Source organism: Lissotriton helveticus, chromosome 7 (assembly GCF_964261635.1).
Source record: "Lissotriton helveticus chromosome 7, aLisHel1.1, whole genome shotgun sequence".
Classification (NCBI taxonomy): Eukaryota; Metazoa; Chordata; class Amphibia; order Caudata; family Salamandridae; genus Lissotriton; species Lissotriton helveticus.
Genome location: NC_136068.1, coordinates 815,356,865 through 815,379,032, shown reverse-complemented (window position 1 = coordinate 815,379,032; position 22,168 = coordinate 815,356,865). Strand labels below are relative to the sequence as shown.

Genomic DNA, 22,168 nt, shown 5'->3' with positions numbered 1-22,168 from the left:
CCTAATTTTAAGTTGAATGAACTATTCACAGGGAACAGCTTTCTGTGGTTAAGATGCAATTAATGCAGGTCGACCACTCATGCTTATTCGTGAGCTAGCTATTTGTATTGAGCAAATGTTACTCAAAAGCTACCTCGGAGTTCACTGGCTTTCCATGGATACTGGCGACAGCTTTGAAATTAAAAACAAAGATGTTTGATTTTTCTTAGATCATAATTTTGAATATCTACCTGCACCCTAGTTGAAACAAGCAATACTCTATTATTAGAGAGTAATGTATTGCATAAAAGCTTTACAGTCCGATTTTAATGATAGCACCCTACTAGTAGCACTGTATGTTTGCTGAGCAGCAAATGTGAGTACAACTGGATTGAGAAGGATAGCCAAATATGGAACATTCCAAGAGGTCTCAATTGGTGACCAACGTAATGTCCGATTGCACAGGAGCTTACTTGAGGCTCTGCACAGCCTAAGACTACGAGCATTAAGTGGCCAGTTTTTATCTGATAAACCAATAAGTTACACCCACGTAGGAAAACATAGAACCATGGTCTTGGACAACGCAGTAGTATCAATAGAACCGTTACATTGAAAAATGTGAAATCCAGCATCAACCAGAAAGCGACCATCTGTCCCAACCAGAAAGCAATCATCTGTCCCAAACAGGAAGCCTTCTAGTTGAGAAAGTAATCCATAATTCCAACTGTGATATTCAACCCCATGCCAGACTATTGAGCAGAGGTCTTGAGTAGTTCCTTCGCTAACCTTTATAACAATTTTAAAATTCCAGACTCATGGCGTGGCTCAGCTTTGCACCCAACCCTGAAGAACGGCTGCAAGTCCAACCCTCAAAATTAAAGACTAATAGCTCTCTAGGAAATCGGCTCAAAATATTATTCAAACTTATTGTCCAAGGAGTTGAGCACATGGGTCCCAAAGCAAAATTCACTTCCGTGGTTACAGACCGGATTTCTGTCAGGTTTCAACACAACTGATATTGTGGCTTCTCATTTATTAATTCAGAGACACAAGAAATAGTTTTATTGCTTTTAGGGCCTATAGTATAGACCAAGAACTGCCATAGAAAAATATTTACAAAACAGTGCACTCAGCACTGTTAAAAGCAATAATGTCATTATTTATAGATGAAAATTGTATTCAGGTAAAATTAAGCCCTAATTATACATTAACGGATAAAATATTTATTAATAAGGCCCTAAAACAAAACTATGTTTTGATGCCTCTTGTTTAACTTGCACGTCTGACATTGATTCAGCCTAAGGAAAGAGAGGTTGCCCTCCAAAATTAAATACACGCTCTCTCTTTATAATGAAATATGATAATGATACGGTTCTGCTTGATCAAACCAGGTGGGTTTCCAACCTACATTAAGTGCCCTAGGAGACTATTGCTGTGGCAGTAACCTAGAGATCAATTACTGCAAGGTAAAAGTGGTACCACTTGTAAGCTTCACCAATTCTACTTCTACAAGCTCAAGGCTGTACAAATGTGTACCTTATATCAATGGAAAATAAAATGGCACCTTTAACACAAACCTTTTAAAATTAAGCAAATAGCCAAGCCTCTCATTGCAACCTCTAAAAGAAGTTGTAAAAGCAAAATTTCTACCAACATTACTATACGGTTTGTAAGTCTACCTGATAAACTTTTCCGATTGGCTAAATAAAGCCCAATATAATTTCTTCAGATCACTGTTTTGATTTCAGTGTTCAACAAACCAGGAGCACATTTGATTGGAGTTCCAATTACAGGAGCAATCTTAGGAGCACAAAGAGACTATCCTTACATTTTGGTTTAGGCTGAGACCAGCAGAGGTAGAGTCTTGTACAGAAATTTCCAAATAATTGAACTTGCCTCTGCTAAGGGATGCAATGCTTTAGAATTGGGCTAAAAGATCTTTATTGGAACAGTTAAATATGTAGAAAATATGGGACCAAGTGCAATATTATGCATGTTTTATTAAAAAAATCATAATAATAATGCAGTCATCCACTAATGATGATTGATTGCTTTTTGAAACCCAAGAGCAGAGCATCCTTTTATGTAGAAGCTATGATAAAAATCACTGTCACTATCTAGCCCTGGTGTGGGACACAAAAATGCTGTATTTGAGGCATTGTTTTAATATGTTTAACTTAGGTGAGATTCAGCAAACATGCAATGCCTTAAGATAAGATTCTAATTGATGGTTTTGCAGTTCTAAGCGCACAATTTTACCCAATGTAATTTGTTGCGTTTCAAATGTAATCGTACACATATCAGTCCTGCCATGACATAATTGTGACTTGCTTCAATCGCTCCAGTGCACGATTATAAAGTAGCTTTGTGAAACTGATGACTGATGAATGATAATTGGCAATTTGGCATATTTAAACAATACTTTAAAAGAAATTTTAAGGAACTTATTAAAAAATGTTGAAGGAAATTACGCATTTTTATCTGGTCCTTTCAAAATGAATGTTCTTAACTCTACAATGATTAATATAGTGTTAATTATAAGGGAAGTTTATTATAGACATGTTTTAGAAAGTTTTGGAAAGAAATTACAGTTTCTAATAGATGTTAGGCATACATCTAGAACTAGATAAAATCACCTCTAGGTCTGGTCTGAATATTGAAATTCAGTGGTAGTTTTTTTGTATTGCATGGTTTGGTTATACAATCAGCAACAGTGTTAAGGCTCTTGATAAATAGGCAATAAAAGTCAGAGAATCTTGAATTTTACAAGCTGTTTAAAAGAAATTAGATGGGTAGAATGGAGCTGGCATCATCAAAAATCCCCAAATATATGTTTATGGCAGGCGACATGGGGATAAAAAAAGGCTTAAATTATTACCATCATTTTTTTGTTTCAATATCTTTATTTGGATTCTTTATATACTCACAATACTTTGCAAATTTTACAAACCGAGAAATGTGTTATATCATCTCATCTACAAGGTACAATCTGCAGAGGATGTCATAGATTTCCACATTGTGATAAGCATGCGACATCATGTCCCTCTCGCGTTCATGTACAAGCATTGTGAAGTTGGTAGCAGGTGATTTACACATACAAAATTCAGTGATGAATACAGCGTAAGGAAGTGTTGATCCATGTCTAATAACTAATCCAACGCTAAAGTGCATAACTAGGCAAAGAAAGAAAAAAGGAAAAAAAAAATTCAAAGGGGAAATAAAAAAAACAGATACAAAATTGAAAGGAAAACATAGTACCATACAATGTCATGCGTGGGCGTCTTCAGTGTTAGGGAAGTTGTAGTGTGGGAGAGGGGGGGAGGCGCGGTGGGCCGAAGGTCGCCGCAGCGAGGAACTCCCCAGTGGGGGGGGGGGGGGGAGGGGGCACATCCCACCCCACCCCACAGACACGTGGTGAGCAAGTCCTCCGCTCAGGGGAGTTAATGTCACCACCGCCTGGTTATGTGCCAGTATTGTGCGAAATGGGCGCAACTCATCGCCTGCGCGCGCACGGCAAGTTTGTGATCGTGTGGACGTATAGTTCCGTGTCCCTTCTCCTTCCCAGGTGCGTCTTCGGGTGGGAAATGGCTAAGTAACGCCTTCAGCAAGGCACTTACAGTGGAAAGACTTCAAAAGTATCATCCCAGAGTTGCGCAATAGGGAATTTTCTCAGCCCTGCCGTCTCTTCTCTATGTAAAGTAATACTCTCTGACCTGGCCCGATTGTCAAATGATGTACTCCAGTGTCGCACGTTCGGGTGCACTACCCTTCCACCGTCTAGTGAGCAGTCTCTTGGCCGTATGAGGCCCAGGTCCCAGAATCTAGAAGGAACCCTGTTGTGTTTTGTACGTTTATAAAGACCCAGTAGACACATCTCCCATGTGTTCTGATGACTCTCGCCGGTGCTGTCCGCCAGCAGAACAGTCACTTCGCTCCAATATGGTTGTATGTTGGGGCAGGACCACACCATGTGGAGTAGGTCCGCATCAATCAGCGAACATCTCGGGCACGCAGTGGTTGTAAGCGCAAAGTATTTGTTAATTTTGTCAGGTGTCAAGTACACTCTGTGCAGTAGGTAAAATTGAATAAGCTTAAAACGGGCATTACGTGGTACATTGCGGGGACTGGCCAGTGCCATCGCCCATTCTTTGTCCGTCCATGCCCTGCCTCTGTCTGCCTCCCATTTGCCCCTGAGTGGTTGCAAGGAGCACTGCGTGTGCTCCAATATCGCCTGCGCCAGCCAGTGGACCACATGCGAGCCATTCGCCATGACATACAAATATTGGATTAAAAGGTGTGTGGGCAGCTCCTCGGAAATATCGTTCCAGGCCCTTATGAATGTGTGCGTGATGGCTGCGTGTAGCAGGACCTGCCCAGCTGGGAGTCCCGTGTCTGCGGCTAGTGTTGCGAAGGGGACAAGGGCTCCTTCCGCATACAAGTCACCTAGCGTGTCTACCCCAGCCCGAGTCCAGGGTGTCAGTGCAGCCTCTGTTATCGCGCCGCCGTCTCTAGGTGTTCCCAGCAGCGGGAGTGCCGGGGCGTAGGGCGTCACCGCCCTGGTAAGCTTCAAGCCGCGAACATAACATCTGTGGGCCACTGCTAGGTGTAACTGTGTGGGGCGTGCAGGTTTGGCCAGGGGGTGGAACAGTGCATGGATCTGTGCGCTGGTCCAGACGGTAGTGTCCGTGGCCGTATCATTTAGGTGCCGGCTACCCAACAATCCCGTCATCCACTGCAGCTGTGCCGCCAGATAGTAGAGCTCCTGGTTGGGCACTGCCAGTCCTCTCGCTTCCACCGGTGAGTATAATTTCGTCAAGGCAACTCGGGGTCTCCCTGTGTTCCATATCAGGTTCCTAACCAAAGTTTCCAGTTCCTTAAAAATCCGCGTCGGGACATATACTGGGATGTTAGCATAATAATACAGTAATCTGGGCAAAACTATCATTTTTGTCTGTGACTCGACTAGGCACGTTGAGGGGGAGAGTCTTCCAAAAGGCCATTTGCGCCTGCAAGGAGGAGATCGCCCGCACCAAGTTACCCTCTAGCATATCTGGCAGGGTTCTGTAGATATGGATTGCAAGGTAGCGGAACTTAGTAGGGTACCAGGCGAGTCTCTCGTTGTTAATGCGGATTTCGCACTCCTGAGTGTCTGGGTGAAAGGAATATACCCCGGATTTAGCCCAATTGACCCTGAGACCCGACATAAGTTCAAAGGTTTGAAAGGCGTCAGACAGTGTCAGCGGCAAACAGGTCAGGTCTCTGACATACAAAAGGAGGTCGTCCGCATATAAGGAGACCGTGTGGAGACCATCCGCTAGGAGGATCCCCCACTCCGCACCCTGTGCCCTGAGGAGCGTCGCCAGCGGTTCAATCGCTAGCGAGAAAAGCAGCGGGGACAGAGGGCATCCCTGCCTAGTGTCTCCCTTTACATCGATGTTGTCCGATAGCAAGCCTCCCGTGCGGACGCGCACCGTAGGTTTCTGGTACAGTAAACCCACCATATCAACATACTCATCATCAAGGCTAAATTTCCGCAAAACCGACTGGAGATGGGGCCACTCCACAGAGTCAAAGGCCTTTTCCAGGTCCAATACGAGACACCCCGATCAAGGCCATTGCAACGTAGCGTACCGTTGCTCTCTGAACAATCGTCTAATGTTGTGGGAGGTACTGCGAGTGGGCACAAAGCCGTTCTGGTCGCTATGCACAATGTTGTGGGAGGTACTGCGATTGGGCACAAAGCCGTTCTGGTCGCTATGCACAAGGGTGGGAACCAAGGGGGCCAGGCGCTGAGCTAGTGTAGAGGCAAATATCTTATAGTCGGTGTTTAGGAGGGCCAGCGGCTGGTACGAGCCCAGCAGCATACCGTCTCTGCCCGGTTTAAGGAGGGATATAAGGTTAGCTTCGTTCAGCGTGGGGGGAAGGGAGGAATCTGAGATAGCCGCCTCGTATACCTTTAAGAGCTCAGGGATGAGAACATGAGGGTAGGCTTTGTAAAATTCAGCAGGCAGCCCGTCCGGGCCTGGGGACTTGCCATTGGATAAAGCAAGTATAACCGTACGGAACTCATCCGGCATAAGCAGGGCTTCCAGTTCGTCCCTCTGTGCGTCCTCAATCACCGGCAGTGGTATGTCAGAGAGGTATGCAGTAAACTCAGTGCGGGAGACTCGCAACCGTGAACGGTACAGCAGCCTGTAGTAGTCCACAAATGTCTTTTGTATGGCGCTTTGAGTATATACAATGTCTCCCTGACTAGTGCGCAGCGCTGCCACTTGTGTCACCCTGTCATCCTGTCGGATCAGCCAGGCCAATAGTTTCCCGGGTTTATCCCCCACGTGATGTGTTCGCACTGAATGGGCCGTGTAGTTAATATGACATAGCCGTTCATAGTGGTTCCCCATTGCCCTCCACCGCGTCCTGTTCGAGTCTGCTTCTATGTGTGTCAGTTCCCCATCCAGTTGCTTCCGCATGTTAGCCTGTGTACCCAGGCAATGACCCCTAGTGACTACCTTGAACGCGTCCCATACAATTTGGGGGGGTGGATGCCTTGCCAGTGTTCTCCTCAAAAAAGTGTGCAATCTGGGAGCCTAACGAAGCGCGAAATGGAGCATCCAGTAGTAGAGACGGTTGCAGTCTCCAGGTGGGGATGGGCGGGGGGAGGGCAATCCCAGGCCAAACCTATCATGTGCGGGTTATGGTCGGAGTGTGTACGACCCATGTAGTAGGTGTCAGTAATGAGTGGGAGCAGCTCGCCAGAGAGCATAAACCTGTCTAATCGCACATGCAATGTGTGCGCCCCTGAGTAATAGGAGTATGTTTTCGTGAGGGGGTTGCGGGTTCGCCAGTCATCATGCAAGTCCCATTGCAAGGCCCAGGCAACTAGGGCCTTCATTGCACCGTGCGCAGGGGTACCTAGTTGGGGCGGGAAGGAGCGGTCTAACCCAGCATCCAGGATACAATTATAGTCGCCTCCCAGAACCCAGGGGACCCCGTGCCAAGGTGCCAAGTCTGCTGATAGGTTAGCAAGGAATCCACTTTGATTGGTGTTGAGGGCATATATCGATGTCAGGACCACAGGTCGCCCATCCAGTGTACCCTGCACAATGACAAACCTACCCTCCTGATCTATACGAGTGTGCGAGACTGTGAAGGGGGTCCCGGGCCTCACCCATACCAGCGCCCCACGAGCATATGACGAGAACTCCGTAGCATAAAGCTGTCCCCTCCATCTGCGGCGCAGCGCGTGCACTTCCGCCCTGTTGAGGTCCGTTTCCTGCAGTAGGGCGATGTGAATGCGATGTCGTTTAAGGTAGGAATAAATTTGATATCTGCGTGAGGGTGTATGAATACCACGCACATTCCATGTTCATATGTTTGTCACAGACATCGCATTACTTTAAGTAAGTCCCCATCTTGGGCCCCGCCATGCTCTCACAACAGTGTCTCCACTCCACCATCCCACCTCCATCCCACCAAAGGTCGCCAAAAACATCTTCCTAGGTACTGTCGAGAAGTGCGTTGCACAAAAGAAAAAAGGGATGGGGGACAGAACAATCACTGGAAAGTAACATAACAACCATAACCAGTGTGGAATACCAAAAGATCGGCTGCTAAACATGCCGCCGTCCAAAAATCTCCAATGAGATGAGTAACCTTTAAATCTAGGGGGGTGAGCCGTGCACTTAGGCACAACTGTGTCAATTAAGCGATGAAACCAGCAGGTGAAGCTTCGCCTTCTCCAGGCTAGGTTAGATGAACCAGTTACAAAATTGTTAGTCGTTATTGCTGGAGAGTTTGCCGCTCCTTGGGAACACCCCTCTCAATGGGGGGCAGTCTCTAGTAAAGTCAGTGGGCCTTCCCCAATGCCACCCACACGGGGCCCGGCCGCCCAGGCTGCAGCAGACAAACGCTCCCTGTACGCCTCCTTCTAGCAGGATTTTCCACTAGGGATCAAGTAGCATGAATTCAGTACTCACTGCGACATGCGTCCGCAGATTAGTGCCATGAGGGCAGACGGCTCCCAGGTGACTTCAGGGTCCTGGCATTGTCACAGGCCAAGAAATGAAGCCAATGAGGGAGAAAAGAGACCTCCCCTAGGTACCTTTGGTCAATGTTCCGTTCAGCAAGGCCGCTCAGTTAGTGAATCAGGTCTGCCGTCTGCGGCGTGACATCTGGTTGTTCCGTGGAGGCCTGAGAGTCAGGTATGCCATAGATAGCCTCATCATCGTTTGGCAGTTCTCTAGGGCTGCCAACTATGACATCCTCTATGTTCGGGGAGCCACTGAGTTCCGCTACCATCCGGAGAGCATCCTGTCGTTCGTCACGGACAAAAAAAAAAAAAAAAAAAAAAGTCCGCAGATGGGCTGGAGGTTGCCGCCGGTCGTGCCCGGCGAGCCGGAGACTGTCTGCTTCTCCGGCGATGTCTCAAACCGTGCGATCTTCTTAACGTCGAGATCCCCGATGACCATCGGGGCGTCGTGTGTGTCCCGCTGTCTAGCCATGCCTTCGCATCTTCCGGGGACGTGAAAAAATGCGTTTTGTCTTGCGCTATCACCCTCAGCCTGGCAGGGAAGAGAAGGGAGTACTTGAGGTCCAGTTGGCGCAATCGTTTCTTCACTGCAAGGAAGGAGTGTCTCTGACGCTGGACATGAATTGTATAGTCAGGAAAGAACATGATCTTAGCGTTGTCTATTTGGACATCAGCAAGCTTTCTGGTTTCACGCAAGATCGAGTCCCGGTCGCGATAGTTCAGGATCCGGATAAGCAGTGGTCTAGGATTGACCCCTCAGGGGGCGGCCTGGTCGGCACTCTGTGTGCCCGTTCCACAACAAAGTGGGGCGACAACGCACCTTCCGGTAGCAGATCTTTCAGCCAGTTCTCCACTTTTGGCCCAGGCTCCCTCCCTTCCCAGCGTTCCGGTACGCCTATTATCTGCACGTTGTTTCTCCGTGCCCGCCCTTCCGCATCCTCTGCATGGTCTTCTAAAAATTCCACCTTGTTGAGCAGGTCTTGGACGTGCTTATCCACCTGGGTGACCCGGGGTGTAAGGTCCCCATGTCGCCCTCCATAGCGGTTGTGCGCACCGCTAATTTCTTGTGGTCAGCACGCAGATGTGTTAGATCAATGGTAACACTGTCTATTTTATTTTCCAATGAGGTGCGGGTCAGTTGGACGGATTCCTCCAGTTTCTCCATTGCCGGTAAAATTGTGTCAAGTTTTGCCGCGGTTTAGTCGGCATCGCATGTTTCGTTGACTTGGCCATTTTCCCTTGTAGCGGCGCGCCGCCAGTGCCAGTGCGAGTCCTGGTGCCCCCAGACATGAGCAGGGTTGTGGGCGAGGGGCAATGTCCTGTTTATACAATGTGGAACGGGTGAGAGACTGTCAACGGAGATATGAGGGTGTGAGAGTAATGGCGGCTCGAAGGGGGACGTCACAGCCCCCCGCCGTGCAATGGCGAAGCAGGGATGGAGGGTGTCCTCGGCAGTTTTCAAGACCAGGTCGCACCCCACGCGTCCACAATCGTGAAATCCCACAGCAGTGTCTGGGGTGCCACCGAGAGGCGAGGGCCGGGGTGCCGGCGTGGGGAACTACCCCCTCAAGTCGTAATGTCTCTAAGGGCAAGTCCAGACGGGTGACCGTCGCAACCCCCACTCACCAGTGGGCTACCGCAGCCAACTCCTGCGGCAATCTCAGTACCCCTCGTCGAACGCGGGCACCGCTCCTGCTGGGCCACGCCTCAAGGCCCAGTATGCGATGGAAAGCCACAGCCTCGTTTCATCGGGCCCTCCGGTCTAGTCGGACTGGTCGATCCGGTCGGGCCGTCCACCACAGATCTTCGTCTCCTCAGCTCCGCGGGGCATCCGGTGATGGGCCAGATAGTCCTAAGGCCCAGCGCCAGTGTCTCCCCAGATCGTTGCGGCGCCTCACCTCCAATCTCGGCGTTTTTGGCCTGGGCAGTCTCCTCTCCCACCAAGCTGCGTCCCAGGGCCCGGCAGGCAGCCACATGCTCCGGTCGTCACGATCGGGTCAGCGCCCCGGGTCGCCCCAGGCCAGAGCTCCGTGGGGGCCTCCAGGGAGGGTCGGTGTGGTACAGTGCGCCCTCGATCGCCGAGACAGGCGCCCTCTCCAAGCGCGGCGTCTCCAGTCGGGCGTGGTCCTCTCAAGCGTCAAGCCGCACTTCGAGGCCTAGCGCCGGGCCTCAATCCCCGGTCTCACGTGTTGTGCCACGCCGGGCAGGCAGCATCGGCGTCGGTCGCGCCTCCTCAGGTTCACCCGGTGCGGCAGGAAATCGTCTTTAGGCTCCAAAATCCACCGGGCAGTAGCTTCACGCCCAGCGTCGCTGTGCCTCGAATTTCGTTCACCTCCGGATAAGTTTGACGGAGTATAGGCCTGGAGAAGGGGAGCTCAGGTCGGAGCTCTACCCGGGTGCGTCTTCACCCATTGCGTGCTTAGCCACGCCCCCCCTTCAATTATTACCCTCATGAAGGAGGAAGAAGGCCTTTGGTTGAGGAGACGTGGTAACTAACCCATCATTTGGTAGTTGCTCTGGGTATGGGCCTAAGCAAATCCTGTTGCTAACATCAGACTAACAACATGCATGAGCTAACAAACTTAGATGAGATAGAAAAGCAATAGTTTTCGGAGAAAGAGTCTGCCCTGTGTTCTTAACTGAAACAAAACCTTTCCAAAGGCACCCGGTGAGAGAGGTTTATTTCTTTCCCCTTCTGAAATCCTAGATAATGAGAAGTAATAAACATTCAGGTTTTATCAACAAGAATCAGAGTTCCTGGAGTCAAGTACAAGGATACTAATGTGTTTCCCTGCTTTTACTGTTAAAAGCATTGAGCCAGAGTAATTGAACGTCTCATAAATCAATATTCAACAATAATTATATGGTATCCTTGCTTCTCCACTTCAGGTGCCTTTAACCCCACTAGAAGATCAGCATGTTTGACTAGTTTTAGAATAAGGTTGTATCTCCATTACTTTTGCAAAAATGTGATGGCGATGCTGAGATGTTTATCTGTAAATTCAATATTGAAGAAGTCTTTTGTGGTGGATTTCAAATGCTGCATGTCTTAAATTATGAATGTGGTTTGTAGTATGTTATCTGGCAGTGTTTAGGTTATTTCTTGAATTACCTTTGTTACTTAAGTATGATTTCCTTCCAGCTTTCAAGTACACACTCCGCAAACTGTGATTAAACTTTCAGACTAATGTTTAGTTGTTTTGTGTACTCACAGGTGGTACCTCAGACTGTAACCAGAGAAGAAATTAAAGTGCTCTCTGAGAGAAGCTTACTTATATGTACAGTCTTGACTTTATTGGGTGGGGGTGGGTTAGAATGCCATCAGATTAGCAGTTCAAGGTGCAAGGATTGTAACATGGCTGCATATGTATGCGAGTCACTGACATTACCTACTTGGTCCACTATCAGCTTCATCAACCCATTAGCAGCAGCAGTTAACAAAGTACTATGTTGAAAGCCAGTATGTCTTGGATTGTAAATACCTATTCTTGGCAGCAATTCATGCCATTCCTCTGGGATGTGGTCATTGTCTCTAAAGTACTACAGCAACAATAATAACATTTAATTCCGATGTTCTTTTTTCGCTAGACATCAATGGGTCCTAATCAGTTGGCTTCATCGCTGGGTGGACTGAGTCTTCAACAAAGCCAGCAGCCAGAAGGTCTACGACCAGTAAACCTACTACAGGAAAGAAATATGCTTCCTCCCACTCCTCTGCAACCTCCTCTTCCTAACCTGCATGAAGACATCCAGAAGCTGAATTGTAGCCCAGAGTAAGACATATGCATGTTTTGTAAAGAGATAAAATTGCCATCGTATTTTTTGTTTAGAAACAGTAATTCTTCTAACGAATTGTCAAAAAACCACAGTGTACTTGGTAAAGAGGTAGTATTAAGAACTGTTGATGCTTGACCTGTACATGAGTGTTTGACTTTTGTTCCTCTTTAAAATAAAGTTATTAGTACCAAAGGAGGTAGAGAACAGACATTATTGATTGTATTGTCTGTGCATCAGTTAGACCATTTATCGCATATGTGCGCCATTCTATTGCATTTTTAGTTCTTGCCAATTTATGGTTCATGAGCCGTAACTGATACAAGTGTTGCTTCTGCTGATGTGGCATTTGCATATTTAATAAGCACAGTAAATTACATTATTATGTTGGTATACATGGGAGGCATGGCATGACAAGATGGCCGAGCACCGGCATTGAGCCCAGTCTCCCAGGGCCCTCATCCTAAATTGACATCCTTTTGCTGGGGCTGAGTGAGAGCCACCCAAATCGCCCTAAACTGCAGGAATAGGTCAGACATGAATAGTTAGTAACGACAATCTTGAGCCAAGGGCAGGAATTATGCAGCCGGTACAGAGCCGAACCCTCGAGATGGTGGCCGCAGAAGATGTGAGTGCTGAAGCTGTGCCACTTCTGGAGGTGAAGTGAGTGGTGAGGAGGCCACGGACATTCCCCTGTAACTGCTATGTAGTGTCGGCCGAAGGCAACTGAGTAACATCATGGAGGTCACAGCGAGTAAGTGATCTTACTTGCAGCTGGTGGTGTGTCTTTTCCCCTCAGCAATGGGTGTGGAGCTTGAGTGGAGCTGGCTGGTGGATGTTGCCTGTGAGGACTACCTGGACCTATTTTGAATAGACTCTGTGGGTTGAGCCACGGATAGGAGACTTGCACGTGGCTTGGTACATGCGCTGAGTGCCTCCTGGAAGCCGAAGGCCCACGAAGCGAGGAGCTCCAAGCAAATAGAAGTGGGCACCCTGATAGAAGCTTGACTACCGTGTAGCACATTCGTGGTGAGCGACCATTAGATGCTGAGCGCACAAGTTGATATAAAATTCAGAGCACAAGCTGTGTGGCTCCTAGTCAAGCAACATGACCTGGGTGCACATCCCAAGCGCGCTCAAGAGGAGCGATAGAGCAGGCCTGCCATAAACAAGGCAGTTAAGAGGAAATTGTGGGCATAAAGTCACAGCCTTATACTAGATGGTGCAAAGCCCATAAATGGGCTGATCTGAAACTGTTCAGCAGTAAGTACGATGCACTGTTTTAATTTGGCTCTCTGCCCCCTTTGCCTTCCCCCACCAAGGAGGAGGAATATGTCTTAGCGCATTGGATCAGGACTGCACTGCAACCTGCAAACCTGTTGGTTCCCCATGCCATCAGGAGAGCACACTGAGGACTGGCTCCTCTGCCAACTACAGGGAACCTCATAGCCTGCCTGGCTCCTCAACTACCATGACAGGAACGTTCTCCTTTAGTTGGTCAGATGTTAGTAGCATACTAGATATGAAGACCAGGTCATCAGAATCGTCCCTGATTATACCCAGAATGTGCAAAAACAGACAATCCTTTGTTGAAGTAAAGCATACATTGATAGCCATGAACTTTAAATGCATGCTCCAGTTTCTGGCCAAATTGAAAATATTGCACAATAGAAGATAAAATGGTTTCACTATTCCAAAGGAAATGTGGGAAAGTCTGGAGACCGGAAATAGGGCAGGGCGGAAATTGGCACCCTGCAGACACAAGTGATCATGTAAAGGCCTTCATAGATCGATCAGACAACAGAAGATCGCACTGGTCAACACAGAGCGATACTACTGTGAAGTTCCAACAAGATGGAACACTAGGGCTGGTGTGACAATAGGAAGCACACGCTAAAAAGCAGTGGTCAACAACTGCGCCTGAGACCAGCTCAGGAAATACACCAGTGTAGACTTAGGACATAGCCAGGCCAGAGTGGTGACAATATCCAGCCTGAGGGACACTCGAACACAAGCCAAACAGAATGTTTTGTGGAGCAGGGGTGAGGAAGTGGGATGCACACACATGGAGAAGTGTGGCTCACCGATTAGAGCGGCAGACCCTGAGGCAGAGGTCTGGCCCGGGACCAGGGTTCAATTCCCGACGCAGCAGAGTCTTGGGCTCAATGTCCATGGACTCGATAATTCTCGCCTCGGTGCCTACTCTAATCATGGGTCCCACTCTGCAACTCTGGGCAATAGCTTGCTTAATCTCCACAACGGCCTCGAAAGCGATAGGATGCCTGGCTTCACCTTGGGGATGCCCGGTTAGGGGGCATCTCACAGGGAAAGCCAGGAAGGGTTCCACAGCGGTATACAGCGCCAGGATGCCTGAAAGGTGATAGTGCGCTTTACAAGTATACATACATTTACATTTCATACAAATGTACACAAGAGGGAGAGAGGGTTTGTCACGTAACATGGTCACTTGTTGTGGGTGAGGGCGTCGCTACAATTCTTTCTGAGTAAATTACATCTTGAGCAACAGACCTACTAAAAATCACAGACTAGATTTCAGAGCACAATTTCTAGAGTAGGATGGGGGATGGGAGTTTTAGTAGTGTGGCAGAAGCACAATAGCTGAAAGGGCCATTCTGGTTACCTGGTAGCAGATAGTTAGACACTAGTCTAAAACAGCAGAGGCGTCAAGTCTTTGGGTTTCCTGTTATTCAGTCCCACTCAGATAGCAAGCCCCATGGATTCACAGCCCTCTCCACATAGGTTGATTAGTCATAGGATGTTTGGTTTTAGTTAAACGTATGCAAATAACAGTACAGGCTGTAGGCTAGCCTGTGAACCGAGGTATTGAAAATACACATTGTTTTGATTTTTTAGCATTTACCCAGGAGTGCTGGGTAATAAAATCCTATGGCACCAAAGAATTCTCAAGAGCACATTATGACTCTGCTCAGAATGGGGGGGATATGCACAGTAGACAAAGAGAGGACAATCACACTATCTGAGAAGTAGAGGACTTTGCCCGGGTAATTGACAGTAACTCTGCTCAGGACTTGTATGATGGGAAAGTGAAGATACTGACATAGTGTACAAATACCTCAGGTGCCATTCTATCCAGTCAGCCTTACTCCAGGAGACCTATCTAACTGCAGAGAAAGCGGTAACAGTTTGGAAAAAACTGAGGACAATTGTCCTCCTACACATTTTCGGCATTAGAAATGAGGTGGGTGTCAATCAGGAAGGCACCCCTGATCCCTTTCTCAAGCGCCACTTCTCTGAGACAGATATGGAGGTAAGGTATATAGTAATGTATGGTCTCCTGGACAGGGTAGAAATGTATCTAGCAAACACACATTCACTGTACATGGATGACGAGGTGTACTCTGGACCCTCTATGGGCTCATGACACCATACATTGATTTCACTTTATTATGGACAGGTGAGTTTAATTGTATAAAAGATATTTGCATTGACAGACGTCCATGTAGGCTTTGCACAGAACCCGGTATGACAGACACGAGGATGGAGATCATAGCAGATGTTGACTGTGGACATCTGGAGAGCAACCCTTCCAGTACTCCTGCTACTCCACCACACATGACTCCTACAGTAGGCTGGATTGGGTGTTGGTACCTACACTTTAGTGACCAAAATACAGGCAACACAATACCTCAATAAATTCCTCTCTGCCCGCTCACCCCCTTGATCAAGTATACCACAGGGTGGACATGAAGTAAAACCAATACTTGCCGCTTAGTTAAGTCCCCTAGAAATCCAACATTTCAACAGGAGGTGGAAATAGTTTTTGACACGCATTCAGAACGTAACTGGGGGTCAGCCGAATCACAGTAAACGGGTTAACAAATGAGGCGTTAAAAAGCAGCCGTTGGGGGCGAATACATGAGCAATATAATTGGCACCCCATGACACTTAGTGTGAAAAGCACACAGAAATGGATATCAGACGATCCATCCAGCAGATTAATCCTCTTGAAAGCAAAACTCAAAGTGGAAGAAACCTGAATTTCCCCAGACAAATTTACCTGTAGAAATTACAGACAAGAACTGCATAAGGAGTGAAAAATTGCGGATGCTGTTGGCCTGGTTATTAAAGGGGGAAGACCTCTTCCACTTATATTGTGTTTGGTTCTAAGGCAGTTACCGGCTTGAGCCGGGAGCCGGGAACTGCTGTGTTGCCCTTGGCGTCAGCGGCCCCCGCCCCGGGTTCTGGAGTGCTGCGGGACCTGGCGCGGGGAGGAGCGAGGAGGCGGGGGAGCACAGAAGCGTGCTCGGAGAACCCACCAAAGAGTGCAGCGGCGCGAGAGAGCGGACATCGGTGGTGGTTGCCCAGTAGTGGTGGAGGCATAAGACTGCCCACGGAGTGCGCACGAGCGCGGGTGGCAAGAGGACACTGGGCCCTTGTGGGTGGACCGAACACGTCGAGGAGCACTGGTGGCGCCCAGTGCGAGACCACGTGGAGGAGACTGCTGGCCCAAATGGACTTTCTGGACACCTGCGACTGTGTGACGCGAGGAGAGCACCTGGAGGCCTGCTCAGAGTGAGTCTGGTTCAAAGGAAGAGAATCGGTTTGCCTTCTACCTGGTGTAGTTGTGCATTTTTTCCCATTGAAGAGGCAGCTGCACGACATGGGCATCGACTACGCTATGCTTTACCCTGCAAAGCTGTGCGTAAACCAGCAGGGTAAATCTCATTTGTTCACAGACCCGAAGGCTTTACAGCAGGCATTGAAGGGGTGCTCAACAGAACACCGCAAAGACCCTGAAAGACAGTTGTTTGATGAAGTGACCGACGGCCCGTTGGACGAACAGGACTGACGCTGCAAAATACTTGCTACATGTTGGGGTAAGATGGAGTGGAAGGAGCGAGAGCAAGAGAGCTGAGGCTCTGAGACAATTGGACCCGCTCTCCTCCTTCTCGGGGGTGGGGGGAGGGGAGGGGGGGAAGAGAGGGGGGGGGCGAGGGAGTTTGAGAGACAGTTAATTCACAGAAAGGGGAAATGTAGCAGCACCACCTCTTGAGTCACAGGGCGATAAGTGCTGAACTTGGCCTAGGGCTGTCTGCATGGGCCAACAATGGTAGAATTGGGGCTTGGCTGGCGGAGTGGGGGGGTGAGGGAGAGGGTTAAGGCACATACGAGAAGCAATCACGGAAAATGCTTGACAGGTTAGCACGAGTAACCTCAACATTAATTAATGCAAGAGAAATGGCACAGCGAGGGCGGGAGGGGGAGACAAGCTACTGGCGATAACGTTCTAATAATTGGAAATGAAGCAACCTCAGCCCACGTGTGCTAAGCACCACAGAAGTTTTCAGAGGGGTATGTTTGTGGGGAAGCTTGAGGATGTAGGGGGGCAAGGGCTCTGCATGACCAGGTTGGGGGAGGTCAGCTGTGGGAGGGGGGATGGGAATGTTGAGTCGATGGATGGTTGCGGGACGTGGGGGGACTGTTACAGGTTTTGTATACAGTGCATGGTGCAGGTACATGCAGCGAGCAAGTGTATAAGATGTATAGTGACGACAGGGATGGCGGAAACGGCTGAGGCTGAGGTTCCCAGACAGTATTATAGCGCTCCCGTGGAATGTCAGGGGACTTAACGACTACCGGAAGCTGCGGAAGGTCCTGAGCTATTTACACAGGCAGCATGTAGACGTCGTCCTCCTTCAAGAGACCCATCTTCCACAGACAAGCATGTTGCTACGTAGCAGGGGGGCTTGCGGGTAATGTAACATCGGCAGGTTTCACGACGCATGCCAGGGGGGTGCTTACATGGGTTAACCCCAAGTCAAATCACACAATAGAACTGTTGAGGGCAGACACGGAAGGGCGATTTGCTATATCCAGATGCAAAGGGCAAGGGTTGGACTTAGTGATAGTGAACGTATACGGACCTAACTATGATTGCCCAGAATTCTATGGAACGCTGGCAGCAGTTGTCCGCAGTTACCACAATGCGCAGCTCCTACGGGGTGGGGATTTCAACCTGGTTCGTGACCCAGTAATGGACAGATCGGCTGGTCCCAATCGGAGACCCATTGCGGCTGCGCAAATGTTAAAAAGCGTTATAATCAGTATGGACCTCGATGACGTGTGGAGAGTGCGCAATCCGGTTCAGGGTGGTTACACGCATTATTCGGCCTATCACAACATTCACACCTGTATAGATTACTGGTTGGCATCTACCTCCCTGCTGGGGCAGCTAAGGGACTGCAAAATCCTCCCGCGCACCCTCTCCGACCACTCTCCATTACTTCTGGTCCTAACCACTCCGAAGAAAACAATTCAACCCTTTACGTGGCGCTTCCCACCCTATTCACTCTTGGATCCACTTTTTAGGGGGGAGCTTGCGGAGGCCATTGATGTGTACTTCGAGTCGAATATAGGCTCCGTGGACAGCTTCCAAACAGTATGGGAGACATTTAAGGTTTATATCAGGGGCATAACGATGTCTAAACACTCGGGGGTTCTTAAAACCATTAGACAAAGATTAGCAGTCTTGGGGAGGCAATTGGGGCAGCTAGAGGAACGGCAGAAGATGGATTACGACAATGTTTTAGATGAAGAGATTAAGTCACTGCTTGAAGAGTACCATGAAGAAGCGGACAGGGAGATCAAGCATATGGGGGAAGTATGCGTCGACCCGCACATATGGAGAGGGAGATAGGCCAAGCTCGGTCCTTGCAAGGGTGCTGAAGGGGAGGCGGGGTAAACCACAGGTCATTGAGGTGAAATCAGCGGAGGGGGAGATCTTCACAGATGAAGTAGACATTGCACAAAGATTCAGGCAATATTATACAGATTTGTACTTGTCCACATGTGGGGATCTAGATGAGGAGATTTTAGACTACCTGGAACTTCTTGAGCTCCCCACCCTCACGAAAACGCACAGAGAATTTCTAATGCTTCCCATAGAGAAGGATGAAATCGTGGAGGCTCTCGCGAGCATGAAGCCTGGGAGTGCCCCGGGGGCTGATGGGCTCACGTAGGTTTCTATAAAGCGTTTTTAGATTTACTACTCCCACACCTGGCGGTACTGTTTGACGACCTGTGTGAGTTGGGATGCATGCCACAGTCGATGAGGGAGACCATTTTGGTGGCTATCCCCAAATCGGGTAAGCCGCTGGATGAATGCAACTCGTACCGACCCCTCTCCTTACTAAATGTGGACACCAAGATATTTGCTAAAATACTGGCTAACCGACTGGCGCTCCTGGCTCCGATGTTGGTTGCGCTGAAACAGGCGGGATTCATCCCGAGCAGGAACCTCACATACAACATCCGCACTGTCTTTGGAACAATGCAGCGTGTAAAGCAGGACAGTAAAGCAATTGAGGTATTCCTTGACATGGAGAAGGCCTTCGACTCTGTGGAATGGCCCTTCATGCGGCAGGTGTTAACGAGGATGGGGTTGGGAGCTGCGTTTTTGCAAATGATAGGTACCTTGTACAATAGACCCATGGCGAGGATTCGCCTGGGAAATCTGGTCACAGATTCCTTTCTAGTATCCAGAGGGACCCTACAGGGCTGCCCACTGTCTCCCTTGCTGAATGCCCTAGTGGCGGAGCCGTTGGCGTGTGTGCTGCGTAAATACCACGGGCACGAGGGCATTGGCTTCCCTACCTACAGGATTGTAGTTTCCATGTATGCAGACGACACATTGTTGTATGTCCGAGACCCCAAAAACAACTTATCTGCGGTACTTCGAGAAGTGGTGCACTTTGGTGCACTTTCTGGCCTGAGGGTGAACTGGACGAAGTCCATGGCCTTTCCCCAGCCACGCAGGAATTTGAAATGGAGTTTCCACTGCAGTGGACTACCGACTCAGTTAGATATTTGGGAATCTGGCTGCATATAGACTCAGAGATAGTGTTCAGAGAAAACTACGGCGTGGCCATTAGTAAATTAGAGGATGGTGTAGAAGCCTGGTGCAGACTCACACTTTCTCTTCTGGGTCGCATCTCTATCATGAAGATGGTGGTGCTGCCTAGGCTGCTGTTCCTGTTCATAAATCTCCAGATGGTCCTCCCTCGAGTCTTCTTCCAAAGAATGAATCAAATTATGATAAAACTTGCGTGTGCGGGGAAAGCAAGCGCGGGTACCGTGGCGGGTACTTACGTTACCATACAGTATGGAGGGCCTGGGCGCCCCAGACTTTGAGCTTTATTACAGGGATGCTCAGGGAGCACATATGCATACCTGGATACACGGGGACTCTAATATTCCACATGTCCTTATGGAAAAACTTTTTGCAGACCCACTCCCCTAACAGCAACGATATTCAAAGCAGTTGACTGCAGAACCGGAATCTTAGATTCTATGACTGCCACCAACCAGGCATGGCACAGCCTTCTGCAGCAACAGGGGGGGGGGGGGGGGGGGGGGGCATTGCTGTATTCGCCAAATATGCCGGTGGACTGGGCCCAATGGCTGACCCCCTGTACAGATAAGGGAGTGATAATTGCACTACACTAAATGAATATTCTGATGGCGGGGGGTTTATTTCGAGATGGGAAGGCTAAGATCTGGGAACAGGCTATGGAGACCGGGGAAGAGGGCTCACTACTACAACGATTCCAATTTTATAGAGTGTGCAGGGCCCTATTGGAACAGCTGGGGGAAGACCTAGATGAACTGCCTGAGGTCCCGGAACTCACCTATGTGATTAAGGCGGAATCTCCTTGTAAGTTAGTGACAAATCTCTATAAAATAGCAATGTCCCATAGGGAGAATCATTACACAGCAGCAAGGCTTGCATGGCAAAGAGACCTGCAAATAACGATTGATGACGAGATGTGGCGCTACTGCTGCGTGAGCTCCAGGCGGATTTCACTACATGGCAGGCATAGACTTATTCACTTTAAATATATCAATAGGGTATATTACACCCCAGAAAGCCAATGCAGATATGGCCTCCGGGAGGAGGCAGAATGCGATAGGTGCCATGCACGAGTGGCGGACTTCCTACACCTGGCGTCGCTATGCACGAGAGTACATGCATACTGAAGGACATTTTCAGGGAGATGAGTAGGATAGTGGAAGTGGCGTTGGACCCAGACCCCGCGCTTGCGCTTTTGGGGTACTCCAAAAAATACACGCAGACTAGTGGACATGGGCATGCTAATTGCTAAACGGGTGGTGGCCCTGTGCTGGACGAGAGGACCGACGCCCACGGTTAAACGTTGGAGGCACGACATGCTGTACTCAGTCGGAAAATTATAATGAGTTACTGCCACCACGGAGCCGTCCAAAAAAATTCTGGGGACTGTTCATGGCGCAGGTAAATAGTAGGAATGAGGAGGCAGAATCTGCGGGGCTGGCCCGCCAAGGGGTGGTGGAAACGCAACACGACGACACATGAATTTTCCAGGGGTCTGATGGATAAACCTCTAACCGAATGGAGCCTATGGGGAGCGCCTAACATGGAGAGTGATCACGAGGGGAAGTGGGCATCTGGAGTGGGTCGAGGGGGATGGGGGGGTCAGATGGGGGGCTCCGGAGACGGAGCAGGGAGTGGGTAGGGGTAAAACGAGGGTATACCGGAGGGACAATAGAAGGGGCGCAGCAAATACATCAAGGGGTTCACATGCTGTGCTGACTGGGAGGGATATACCACGATGCCATAGTGATTGAGATATGAGTATTGAGCGCCGCCTGCCCCCTAGTCGGGTTGTTGGCATTAAGGCTGTGTACTTACTGGACAGTAGACATAATTCCTACAGCATCAGAGTAACACACTGTTTACGATTGTATGGGAGGGTTTATATGGTTGTTGTGAATATGAAACATAAAACCTAATAAAAATATATTTTTTTTTTAAAACTCATTTCATTACAATGACGTTAGTTAGAAAACCATTTAAAAATTACAATGTTTTTTTTAACTTTTATGTTAGTACTATTTACTGCAAGTGAAAATTGTAAAATCTCTTTAAACGAACCTAGATTAAAAAATTGAAAGCCAGGAGTTTCCATTTAGCAGACATCAATTTGTACTTTTTCTGCTTACAATATCCTAAAAGTTCGCAAACTAATCTGACAAGAAGACTGCTTAACAGATAAAGGTTACGATTCCAGGGTTTCATTTTTGGATGTTTGGCATCCAAAAATTGTCATGTACTGGCAGGAGGATTTAGCACAATGTTTGCTATTTTCTTGAAACGTACCAGTCTGCAAGCTAATTAAATATCTCCTCCTGCAAAGCGTGCTATTAATGCTTGTCTGCGAGTTCGCAGGCGTCTTTGGATTATAAGTATGTATTGTTCTCATTTTATTGAGCTGGTCAATGGGTGCTTTCGCAGTCTCGTTTTTATTTTTATTTTTTATTTTTATTTTTCAGTTTACACAACATAAACAAGAACACCCAACTGGCATC

General features: G+C 48.5%; 1 protein-coding gene across 1 annotated transcript in view; it reads left to right on the top strand.

Moving 5' to 3' along the window:
* The window catches only part of SEC24A (SEC24 homolog A, COPII component), a 619,052-nt gene that overhangs the window by 192,349 nt on the left and 404,535 nt on the right, over positions 1 to 22,168 (top strand). Inside the window, exon 6 of the mRNA XM_078653273.1 lies at positions 11,597 to 11,781. Within this exon, the coding sequence (XP_078509399.1) occupies positions 11,597 to 11,781 (185 nt within the window). The remainder of the gene's footprint in view (positions 1 to 11,596; positions 11,782 to 22,168) is intronic.